General features: G+C 42.3%; 1 protein-coding gene across 1 annotated transcript; it reads right to left on the bottom strand.

Annotated features, from left to right (window-relative positions):
* Window positions 1-7,287: 7,287 nt before the first annotated feature.
* LOC108178337 (olfactory receptor 11H6-like) lies at window positions 7,288-12,540 on the bottom strand. Its single transcript, XM_070053448.1, has 2 exons — window positions 12,480-12,540; window positions 7,288-8,288 (listed from the first exon to the last, which is right to left on the bottom strand). Exons 1-2 carry the CDS (start codon window positions 12,538-12,540, stop codon window positions 7,288-7,290), a joined length of 1,062 nt encoding a protein of 353 aa, XP_069909549.1.
* Window positions 12,541-12,691: the final 151 nt, after the last annotated feature.

Here is a 12,691-nt window from a genome sequence, read left to right as displayed (position 1 = left end):
GTTTCCACATGGGGATTACTGTAAAACCCTCTCTCTCTCTCCAAGTAAAATTAGTGGCTTCCTTGAGTTTGCCCTGGAGTGCATTTTCTTTCCTGCCCTTGAGACTCTACCAGAGTTTAGTGTGTTAGCATTAAATATATTCACTCTAGTATACTGGCCATTGTTAAGGAAACAGAGGAGTTAAGGGCAAATACCATACAAATTTCAAGTTTCCCATTGCAAAGAGATTGCCCTCTATCAAGAAATTACTCTCTGTGGGTATGGGTGAAATGAATTATATTTTTACCTAGGACTTTAATTCCGAAGTGGAGAAATATTTATGAACAAAGCTTTCTTCTTTAGCTTAAATGAAATACGCCAATAGGGAGAAACAGCAACGTGTATTTTTCATTTAAAAATCAAATCAACTACACTTTCTTGGAGTCTTTCACTGTAATGACCAGGTGGTTGTTTCTGGCTAAGAGTTGCCTTGAGTGAGCTGATAATCAATAATCAACTTCTGTGGGAGGAATTTCAAGACTGTCTATATACAGAAGTCATTTTATCAGGACTGGCACTGTGGCGAAGTAGGAAAAGCCACAGCCTGCAGTGCCGGCATCTCATATGGGCATCAGTTTGAGTCCTGGCTGCTCCACTTCTGATCCAGCTCTCTGCTACAGCCTGGGAAAGCAGTGGAGGATGGCCTAAGTCCTTGAGGCCCTGCACTGATGTGGGAAATCCTGAAGAAGTTCCTGGTTCCTGGCTTCGTATTGGTAGAGCTCCTATCATTATGGTCATCTGGGGGAGTGAACCAGCAATGGAAGACCTCTCTCTCTCTCTCTCTCTCTGCCTTTCTGTAATGCTCCCTTTCACATAAATGAATAAATCTTAAATCTTAAAAAAAAGAAGTCATTTTATCAAATAAATCAAATGGTCTGTTTATACTCTGATTTTACTTTCTAAAAATGGCAAATTTGGAACCAGTTCAAATGTAAGGATCAATTTAGTCTTAATTTTTTTTATTTGTTTGAAGTGGAGACAGAGAGAGTAATCAATGACATTAGGACCACAGAAGGGTAGTTGAGAAATTTAGAAAATAGGAACTGAATGTGCAACGAAACCCATGAACCAACAAAGAGCTATCAAAAGGCCGCAGCGCTGGCCGGTCATGATGGTGGGGTAGTGCAGGGGGCGGCAGATGGCCAGGTACCGATCATAAGCCATGACACAGAGGAAGAAGCATTCAGTTGTGCCCAAGGAAAAAAAGAAGTAAAACTGGGTGAAGCATCCAGAGAAGGAGATGGTCTTAGTGTTGGAGAGAAAATTGACAGCATGGTGGGAACTGTGCAGGTCACATACCAGATCTCTAGGAAGGAGAAGTTAGCCAGGAGCATGTACATAGGGGTATGGAGTTGGTGGTCCCACCTCACAGCACAAATGATGGCCGTGTTCCCAGTCAGAGTCAGGACGTAGATCAACAAAATCACTGAGAAAAAGATGATCTGCGTTTCCCAGGGACCAGGAAAGCCCAGCATGACAAAGTATGTCACAGTAGACATCCCTGATTTATTCATGATACCCACACTGTGGAGAGAAGACAGGAGATAGTAACAATACGCTTGGCTGCTGAAGCTTCTTGAATCTTTTCTTGGGGGACAGTTTGACTCATGGAAGCAAATGAATGAATGCTCTAAAAGAAGTTTTGGCCAAATCCTGCACTATTCTGAATGAGTCATTGATCTATAGCTGTACATTCTGGGTTGAGCTTTCTGTGGCCATGAGCAAAAGTTAGTCAGATTTTATCTTCTTTTGGGATCAAGAAATCTTGAAATAGGACAAAATGGTTTGCTTTATATCTAATTTGTTTTTGTGAAAACTGTTCATAAATAGCAATTAGTTAGTGCTATTCACCTCAAAATGCAGACATACGTGCCATTATTATTAATAGATTTGGATCTCAGACTTTTTTCAAATTTTAATGGTTGATGCCTTGCCAGTATTTTGGATTCTTTCTGGAGTAGTTTCAATTAGAAAAATTTATTTTCTATTAATTTTTTATGAGACAAGGATATTCAGATTATGAAATTGTTTACATTTGTGCATTTTGGTATTTAAAGACATTTATTTGGTATCACTGCTCATGTATAACTAAATATATTTATGACAATAAAAGCCACTGTTACTCATTCTTTCATGATTACTTTTGTGTGTCAATTATCACACTTTGTATATATTTTAAAGGTGATATTTCATGAAAGATGAATATAACATACACTGTATACAGAAGATTAAAATTAAAATTGTAGAGATTCTCTCTTAAAGCTCTTATTACTGGACCCAGAACTTTTTCTTAAATTCATAGTTTGAAAGATTTTACTTTGGTCCATTTAAAAAATTTCACTCAATATTCAAGATGATGAGATACAAGAGACTCAATCCCTCCTTTTTCCTGGTAGAACACTGTTACCAAAGAAGATGTAAATGTATACACATGTGCACACACACAAACATGCACAGACACATCCACCCAGACCCCCTCAGTGAAAAGAGTGCAGTGACAGCTGTAACATATTGGAATATGCAGAAAATTCTTACCAAGATACCTTTAAACTTTTTGATTAAGAGGTGAATTAGTCTTAGTTTTTCTGATAGAAGTGGTATCTTTATAGCATTCATTGAACAGAATGAAATAGAAAAATCCCTCTGTTTAGTGAGTTACATTAAATTGGTAGATAAATTATGATTTGGCAGCTGCTGAAGGTTCAAATAATTAGTAAGGCACAAAGTGAACTATGGTTCTACCTATATAGATGCAACAGAACCTTCCTACTGATCTGCTTATGTCAAAGCAGATTGTAATTTGATGGGGAAAAAAATCAAGAAGAGAAAGAAGTGGAATAATGAAGGTTAATGATTTTATTTTATTTTTTAAAGATTTATTTATTTACTTCAGAGGCATAGTGAGAGAGAGAGAGAGAGAGAGAGAGAGAGAGAGAGAGGTCTTCCATCTGCTGGTTCATTCCCCAACTGGCTGCTATAGTCAGAACTGGGCCGATCTGAAGCCAGGAGCTAAGAGCTTCCTCTAGGTCTCCCACATGAGTGCAGGGGCCCAAGTACCTAAACCATCTTCCACTACCTTCCCAGGCCATCAGCAGGGGACTGGATTGGAAATGGAGCAGCAGGGACTCAAACTGGTGCTCATATGGGATGCCAGTGCCACAGGCGGATGCTTAACCTGCTGTGTCACAGCACCGGCCCCAGTGATTTTCATTTTTAAATGAAAGAGCCAAACTAACTTGCATTGATGGTCATTTTGGTGAGACGTTCTAAAAGGATGTTTCCTCACTGTGGGAATGCTACACATTCTCTGTCTTTCCAAACAAGAAACCTCTCTCCTCACCAGCACAAGAAAGTGGAGCTGCAGAGAGCAGCCACTTACCCTTGGAGTACAGCAGCAGCAACGATGAGTGGGAAGTCAGATTCACAGACTTTGACTCTGAATCAACAGCACAAGGCCAAGATTCATTTTTGCATTTGAGAACACCCTTGCTGGCATTAAAAACAAGCAAGCCAACAAAAATTCTTGCAGAGAAACTTTAACTGCAGAGAAATCATGGTAAATGGATTTTACAGATAATTTGCTGTGGTTTCATGAAGATAAAGATTGCTAACAGCTTCACTGCTAAGTTCTATGTGAGATATTAGTCTTTATAAATAATGATTTGATTTTATCCTTTCTTCTGTAGAACCTTTAGAACATTAATGATTTGAAAGGAAGAGGGAGACAGAGAGTGAGACAGATCTTCCATCCTCTGGTTCATTCCTCAGAACCTGCTACTGATAGAGCTGGAGCATGCCAAACCGGGGAGCCCAGGACTCTATCCAGATTTCCTACCTGGGTAACGGGGGCCCAAGGAGATGCGCCATCACCTGCTGCACCCCAGGGTGTGCATTAGCAGGAAGCTAGAATCAGAAACAGAGGAGCTGGGACTCAAACCAGGTACTCCGGTATGGCATGAGGGCATCCCACACAGCATCCTAACTACTGCATTAAACACCCATTCCATCTTCCTTCTTTCCAAAACACTCCTTCTCCTGCATGTGCAGATGAGCAACAGACTGGACAAAAAAGAAGTCAGAGAAGAGACCAAAAAAATAAATCCCAATTTATTTTGGTTTCAGCTCAGCTGAATAAAGCTGGTTCCCTACTATTTTGACCCAAATTTCCACAAAATCACAGCATTCCTGGTCCTTTAAACATTTCTGAGAAGGGAAGAACCTGTGGATGACTTTTATAGCATTTATTTTGGAACATGTCAATTCCACTGTGATCTAAACACTCTGATGGAATTTTTTCTTTTAGTTCTTGTGCTTAAGTGGAAACCAATACTCTTTGAGACTTAGCCTCTTAGGGTATATTGGATGAACAAACATATAGGTGAGCAGACCCACTTGTGACTTACAGCAGCAGTGTCTGTCCTAGGAGGTGTCTCCTACACAAAGATTCTCTTCTTCAGTGGCTCTAACATGGAGTCTTGAGTGAGAACTTCATTCCTGGCATTTTTCACTTCTGTTGCACCTCATGGTTCCAATGACCCATTCCTCACGGAATGTGTAAAAACCTTGTATTGGTCCTGATTAATGCCTCATTTTAGCCATTCCTTTTTTTTTTTTTTTTTTTTTTTTTTTTTTTTTTTGACAGGCAGAGTGGACAGTGAGAGAGAGAGACAGAGAGAAAGGTCTTCCTTTGCCGTTGGTTCACCCTCCAATGGCCGCCGCAGCCAATGCGCTGATACGATGGCAGGAGCCAGGTGCTTATCCTTGTCTCCCATAGGATGCAAGGCCCGAATACTTGGGCCATCCTCCACTGCACTCCCTGGCCACAGCAGAGAGCTGGCCTGGAAGAGGGGCAACCGGGACAGAATCCGGCACCCCGAATGGGACTAGAACCCTGTGTGCCGGTGCCACAAGGCGGAGGATTAGCCTAGTGAGCTGCTGGGCCGGCTGGGGGACGGTTTCTTGCCTGGGGATTTTATTGATGTTTTTGACAAATTGATCTATAGGGATGATCAAATATAATGTGCTACACTAAGTCTGGCGAGACCCTGTGGTCTCTTTAAGTTTATTTTCCAAGCGGGATATGTGATTTTGTGCCATGGCATATAGCATCTGATTAAATGTCTTCTTGAAGGGATGTTTTGCTTAGTTCATTTTGGATTGTAACAAATACATATGCGCATGGATTGGGAAGTACAAGTTGTGACAATTTTTAAGATAAAACGTTGAATGTCAAAGAAATGGTGTCACAAATGCCACTGTTGTCTTGAGCACAGTTGCCAAACATGCTGTGGCAGGAGGATTTGGGAAACAGGGCACTAGAACACTTCATCCCCGGCTCTGAGCGGCTCCCCCACCCCACCCCACTCCTAACTATCCTGAAGTGCGCATCACTGAAGGGCATTCTCTCCTTTGAGCCAGATTGGTCTCTCAGTTGATGGTCTCTGCTTCAGCATAGGATTTGGGTACAAAAAGTGGAATTTGTCCTTGGCATAATTTTCTCTGAATATTTTTCTAACAGAGACTCTGTCCAAAATAACCTTTGAGAGCCACATCATGTAAACTGCAGTATATAAATAAGTATGCTTAAGACACAGTCATTATATGTTACACATGATATTAGAGTTGTTACACAGATTTGGGGAGTAAGCACTAGCAGTGGAGATACTCAATTGGGAGTAAATGTGTTTGAGGTAAACAAGGAGATTGATCATCTGAAGTACAGGGTTTGCACAGAGGATCAGTGGGAAGAAGACCCAAGGGAACAGTTTGAGTGAGGATTTCAGATGGGAAAAGGCAAGGTTTGTACTTTGTTTCTGCATGATAGAGGTTGAATCACAGAGGTATGAAGCCTACTGTGGTTTTGGTGTCAAAGACAGCCTCAAATGATGGAAGATGCCCATTACTAGGGTCTTTTTATTTTGGTGGCCCCTTGACCCATCATCTCTGAATTTCAAAGATAATGCTCTCTTGAAAGGCTTCAAATAATGTGAAATTTTTTGAAAGCTATTATTTAATAAATATAAATGTCATAGGTAGAGCTTTATGGAATATAGTGGTTCTTCCCCCCATACCTGCTCTTCCACCCCCACTCCCATCCCACCTCCTACTCCCTCTCCTATCCCATTCTTCATTAAGATCCATTTTTAAGAAACTTTTTTAAAGATTGTGTTTATTTACTCGAAAGAGTTAGGCAAAGAAGGAGAGAAGGAGAGACAGAGAGAGACAGAGAGAGAGAGAGAGGTCTTCATCTGCTGATTCACTCCCCAGATGACTGCAAAGGCTGGAGCCAAGAGCCAAGAGCCAGGAGCTTCTTCTGGGTCTCCCTTGTGGGCGCAGAGGCCCAAGGACTTGGGCCTCTTCTACTGCTTTCCCAGGCCACAGCAGAGAGCTGGGTCAGAAGTGGAGCTGCGGGATTTGAACAGGCGCCCATATGGGATGCCAGCACTGCAGGCAGCAGTCCTACCCCCTATGCCACAGTGCTGGCCCCAAGATTCATTTTTAATTATCTTTATATATAGAAGATCAACTCTATACTAAGTAAAAAATTTCAACACTTTACACCCACACAGACACACAAAGTATAAAGTACTGTTTGAAGACTAGTTTTATTTCTCATAGTAAAACTCATTAAGGACAGAGGTCCTACATGGGGAGCAAGTGCACAGTAACTCCTGTTGTTGATTTAACAATTGACACTTATTCATGACATCAGTGATCACCTGAGGGTCTTGTTATGAGCTTCCAAGGCTATGGAAGACTTTTAAGTCCACAAACTCTGCATTATTTAGACAGGGCCATATTTTAAGTGGACGTTCTCTCCTCCCTTCAGAGAAAGGTACCTCCTTCTTTGATGGTCCCTTCTTTCCACTGGTATCTCATTTACAGAGATCGTTCATGTAGGCCATTTTTTGTCACAGTGTCTTGGCTTTCTATGCATGAAATGCTCTCAGGTAACATGAAATTGATTTATTTAACCAGCTAAGGTTAACACAAATCAAGGCAAACTATAGAAAATAACACATTTACGTGTATTTTTTTTAAGTATGTAATTAGTGAGGTCCTGAGTGTTTAAAATGTCTTATCGAGCAGCTATCAATGATGACCTGAATTGGGACTGCTAAGGAACTGTGAACAATAAATTTTTTTCTCTACTTAATTGTGAACAGAACACACTCAAGCTATTCTCTGATTTTGTTATAAATAACTAAGATGAGAAGGGACTACTTCTGCATCTCTCTCAAAGATGTCTCAGCTGTGACTAACTGGTAACTTCAAGACTCTCTTTAGGGCGTCTTTCATGTCTTTGTTTCGGAGACTATAGATCAGGGGATTTAAGAGCGGAGTCACTGCTGAGTATACCAAAGTGACGATCTTGTGCATTCCTGCTGGATTTCCCGAGGTCGGGCTCACATACATCACCATCAGGGTTCCGTAGAATAGAGACACCACCATCAGATGGGACCCACATGTGGAGAAAGCTTTCATTCGACCAGCAGCAGAAGGAACACGAAGTACAGCTCTGAGTACAAGAGTGTAAGATCCCAAGATGGAGAGGAAGGGCCCGAAGATGATCACTGAGTTGAAGGTGTAACAGACAAGCTCAGCAGAAGGGGAACGGATGCAGGCGAGCGCCAACAATGGTCCTGGGTCACACACAAAGTGGTCAATGATGTTCGGTCCACAGAAGGGAAGATGGGAGATAAGCGCAATGGGAACTGGATAGCAGAGAAATCCACTCACCCAGCACACACAGACCAGGGTTTTACAGAACTTTCCAGTCATGATGGAGGGGTAATGCAGTGGGCGACAGATGGCCAGGTACCGGTCATAAGCCATAACAGATAAGAAGAAACATTCTGTTGTGCCCAGTGAAAAGAACAAATAGAATTGGAGGAAGCAGCCAGAGAAGGAGATGGTCTTTGTTTCAGAGAGGATGTTGGCCAGCATGTTAGGGACGGTGGAGGAAACGTACCAGATCTCCAGGAAGGCAAAGTTTCCCAGGAGGATGTACATGGGTGTGTGGAGCCGACTGTCCCACTTCACTGCACATGCAATAGCCCCATTTCCCAGCAGAGTCAGGAGGTAGAGAAGCAGGAACAACGAGAAGAAGCAACTCTGCAGATCTCTCAAACCAGGGAAACCCAGGAGGACAAACTCAGTCACGGAATACATTGTTCTGTTCTGGGAACCCAAAGCTGTTGGAAAAACAGGAGGAACCCATGACAAATAATGGACATTTGTAGGTTTTGCTAATGATTCGCTAAAAATTGCAGTAAGGACTTTTTAATATACATTATCTCATATGGTTTTCCTTTTTTTCTTAAAGATTATTTATTTACTTATTTGAGATGTAGAGATACAGAGAGAGGTGGAGGCGGACAGGAAGGGCTTCTATTTGCTGGTTCACTCCCCAAATGGCCGCAATGGCTAGAGCCAGGCTGATCCAAAGCCAAGACACAGGAGTTTTTTCTAGGACTCCCATGAAGGGTACCAGGGTACCATGAAGGGTACCAAGCACTTGGGCTATCTTCCGCTGCTTCCCCAGGCAGTAGGCAGAGAGCTAGATTGGAAGAGGAGCAGCCGGGAAACGAACCCTCACCCATATGGGTGGCTAGGGCTACAGGCAGAAGCTTAGTTTACTATGCCACAGCACCAGCCCTCTTGTGGTCTTCCTAGTGGTCTCATTTATTTATTTGAAAGGCAGAGTGACAGAGAGAAACAGAGATTTTCCATTTGCTGGTTCACCCCTCAATACCTGCAATACCCAGGGCTGGCCCACTCTAAAGCCAGGAGCCAGGAACTCCATCTAGGTCTCCCACAGGGGTGTCAGGAACAGAAGCATTTGGGCTTTAATCTGCTGCCTTACAAGTACATTAGCGAGAAGCTGAATTCGAAGGCAGAGAGACATGCGATGTGGGTATCCTAAGGTACAGCTTAACTCACTGGGCCACAACACCTACCCATGTAATTGCTTTTGAACAATAGGTAAATTGTGGTATTTCCTCTCCTACAGACAAGGAAATTGAAGTTCAGAGAGATTTAAGGGGTTCACGTAATTGTATTTGCAAGGCCAGTAACTCCTTGATACACTGGCGCATCTGGAGATTGGTTTGGAACAAGCTTCACTTCATTTCAAGTGTTCCTGTAACCCTGTGCCTTAGAAATGTTTCATCTTTTGGTAGCATTTCCCCTGTGATAGCCTACATAGAAGTGTCAACTTTGAACACGTACTTTGACTTTGAAGCAAAATGGAATATAAATCTAGTCAAAAACAGCTCCTATGTCGCTCCCCGTCTTCGTGGAGGAACGACACAGGACCCTGCGTTGTTCTTTTGTCTGCTCGGCCCTCCCCGGGTTTGCTGCTGGTTCTTCCCGGGTTGGCTACCGACCCTTCCACCTCCGTGGAAGGGCGGTTCCCCCTGCCACTTTCCCCACTTCCGCGGGGGAGCGGCACACCACCGGCCGGCTCTCTCGGGGGCTGCTCAGATGTTCCTCATAGATGTTCCCAGTGCATGTTGTCTCTCTCCTCCTTTATAGTCCTCTTCCACCAATCCCAACTCTGCTACCCACACGCCGAGTACGCTGCTCTCCTCCAATCAGGAGCAGGTCCTGCTACTTATTGGTTGAACTGGAGGCAGCTGTGTAGAAGCTGTTTCCTCCTCTCCCAGCGCCATATTGTGGGAGAGCAGATGCATAGAATAAGTCTTAATTCCAGTAACTTAGTCTAGTCAGAGTTGCTCCCCACACTCCAACATTGCATTCTTAGAGATAAAAGTCCAATGATAGCCAGAGAAGAATGGGCTTGTGGGGTAGGAAACCTGAGCACTCTTGTTTTGCCTCTCTTAGCTGCAGCACAGGTAGGAATCTGTGAAATGGTTTGAAAACCACTTTAGTTTACGCTGGGTCGCATGTCCCAGGTGGAATCTTTTTGAACCACTCCGCCCATTTCTTCCTGAGGAGCTCAGGTTCTTACTTGGAGCAACATTTGCCTCCTTTAGTACTTCTACCCATAGTTCCTGGGACTTTCCAGGTCCATGGGTAAACTTCAACTTTGTTGAAGCTGAACAAGATAATTTTAAATCTAATTTTTCTTTCCTGATGGTGGTGGCAGGTCTCAAATAACTCAAGGCAGCTCTTACGTCTATTGCTCATTTCTTTTTTTTCTCCCAAAGAAATCTTTTATTTAAGGAGTACAAATTTCATAAACAACTTTAGGAATATAGCTATTCTTCCCACCAACCTGTCCCCAACCCCCACTCCCACTGCACCAACTCCTCCCACTCCCATTCCCAGTCCCATTCTCCAGTAAGATTAATTTTCAATTAACTTTGCACACAGAAGATCAACTCTAGACTAAAGATTTCAACAATTTGCACACACACACACACACACACACACACAAAACTGAGAACAAGTTTTATAGTTAATTCTCACAATACAACTCATTGAGGACAGGGGTCCTGCATGGGAAGTAAGTGCACAGTGACTCCTGTTGTTAATTTAACAAGTAACACTCTTATGTATGGTGTCAGTGATCACCCAAGGCTCTTTTCATGAGCTGCCTAGGCTATGGAAGCCTTTTTGAATCCACAAACTCCTTCAGTATTTAGACAAGGCCATAAGCAAAGTGGACATTCTCTCCTCCCTTCAGGGAAAAGTACATCCTCCTTTGATGACCACCTCTTTCCACTGGGGTCTCATTCACAGACATCCTTTGTGGAGGACATATTTTGCCACAGAGTCCTGGTTTCCCATGCCTGAAATGCTCTCATGGACTTTTCAGCCAGAACAGGAAGCCTTAAGGGCTGATTCTGAGGTTGGAGTCTTCTGCCCATTTCTTGTGTAGTCCATTAGCCCTATTTTCCCCATTTCCCACTGCCACCCCATCTTGGCCAAACTGTAGTGTCCTACATCATAGCTTGGTTCTTGAGACATAATACTCCTTGGTAATCAATTTCTGGAGCATATAAAACTATATGCCTTCATTTTTGTTAGAATTAATCCCTGAGCTCTATAATTTGTTCCTTTGTCATATTGTTGTTACCTAAATTAAATAATGACTAGAATGGTTGCCTTTCTGATATTGGCTGAATCAGGAGTTGAGGCAAGACCAAAAACTTGGGTATTTTCCCAGTAATCTTCTTAAACCATTGGTCCAGGGTGGTTTGTATATACTAAATTTTTCTGGTTAAATTTCAGATGTCTCATTGGGTAAGCCAATGTCAATATTACATACTTAGCAATTATTGACTTTAAAAGCAGAATAGGATACCATATTATTTATTTATGTCACCATTAAGATACTTACAAAATTCCATCCTTATGCCATTTATACAACCTACAGAGTTCAAGAGGCCTGCTTCTCAATATTTGATTACACCTGTAGCAAATCCAGAATAATAAATGTTTTATTGGCAGCAAAACTTTGTATACTTGTATTAAAATATTTTGAATAATGAAAAATTATTTAACAATCAAGATTTTTTATAAAAAATGTAAGTGTACAGCAACAGAGAGGGAGAGAGATCTTCTACTTATGCCTGCAATAATCAAGGCTATGCCAGACTGAAGCCCAGAGCCTGGAACTCCAACTGGGTCTCCCTTGTGGGTGTCAGAGGCCCAAGCACTTGAGCCATTGTCTGATGTCTCCAGGATACATTAGCAAGAAACCGAATTGGAAGTGGAATAGCTGGTGTGTAAACCAGGCTTTTTCTTTTTTTTTTTAAAGGTACTTACCTTTATTCTTTTTTTATATCTGTTACATTTTTAAATGTATTGTTATATAGAGAGCAAATTTCATAGATATTGTTCCAAGAATCCAATGATACTTTCCTCACCCCACCCTCCCTCCTTCCTTTTTTTCTTTTAATTTTTTGTGATAACATCCTTTCAATTCACTTTATAGTCACAGGCTCGATGCTTCTCTAAACAAGTAAAAGGCAGAGAGATTGCTGTGCTGATTTCAAATGTGGGATGCTGGATTTCAAGTGGCGGCTTAACCCACTGTGCCACAACGCCATCCCTAGGAACTTACAAAAGCAATCAAGACAGTGACCTACATCTTTATAGTCATGTGCATAGACTGGGGCCCCATGAGCTATGCGTTTTGCAGCATGTTAGCTCTATGCTATGGGACACAAAAGATCTTTACTGCAGTTAGGAATAACTTAAATCTATGTAGTACAGACGGCATGATAAATACTACTTGGTAAAAATTATTTTGGGATATTTGAAGGCAGTAGGCAGACTTGAGAAGAATGAGCGTACCCTCCTCACAGACCAGGAAGTTGTGGCACTCAGAAGAGAAATACAAGTCTAATCCATGGTGCATGGCCTGGAAGCAGACTTCCTGAGTCTTTAATTCCATCTGATCAGCATTTGACTTCATCATGTCCAAGACCTTGTTGACATTATTTGTGTTGCACTGAAACATTCATTACCTGGGTTAGAGCAAGGTGGATGCCAGACTTCACTGATAATCTGAAAACTCGCTGCATCCATTGCCGTTGCCTCTGGCGCTGAAGTACATTCATTGGTTGCTCAAATGCAAATGTAAAGTCCCTTCCTTCTTCTTGCTATCCACCTCAAGAGATATGGGCAGCTGGCGAAGAGGAGAAACAAAGAGCTGGGAAATCCTGTGTGAATGAGGAGG

Source organism: Oryctolagus cuniculus, chromosome 12 (assembly GCF_964237555.1).
Source record: "Oryctolagus cuniculus chromosome 12, mOryCun1.1, whole genome shotgun sequence".
Classification (NCBI taxonomy): Eukaryota; Metazoa; Chordata; class Mammalia; order Lagomorpha; family Leporidae; genus Oryctolagus; species Oryctolagus cuniculus.
This window is presented reverse-complemented; position numbering and strand designations above follow the sequence as displayed.

Coding starts and splice junctions, on each gene's coding strand:
- LOC108178337 (XM_070053448.1), bottom strand. CDS start 12,540: ATGGATGCAGCGAGTTTTCAGATTATCAGTGAAGTCTGGCATCCACCT. Junction 8,289..12,479: donor TCCACCTTGCTCTAACCCAG/GTAATGAATGTT, acceptor GCGAATCATTAG/CAAAACCTACAAATGTCCAT.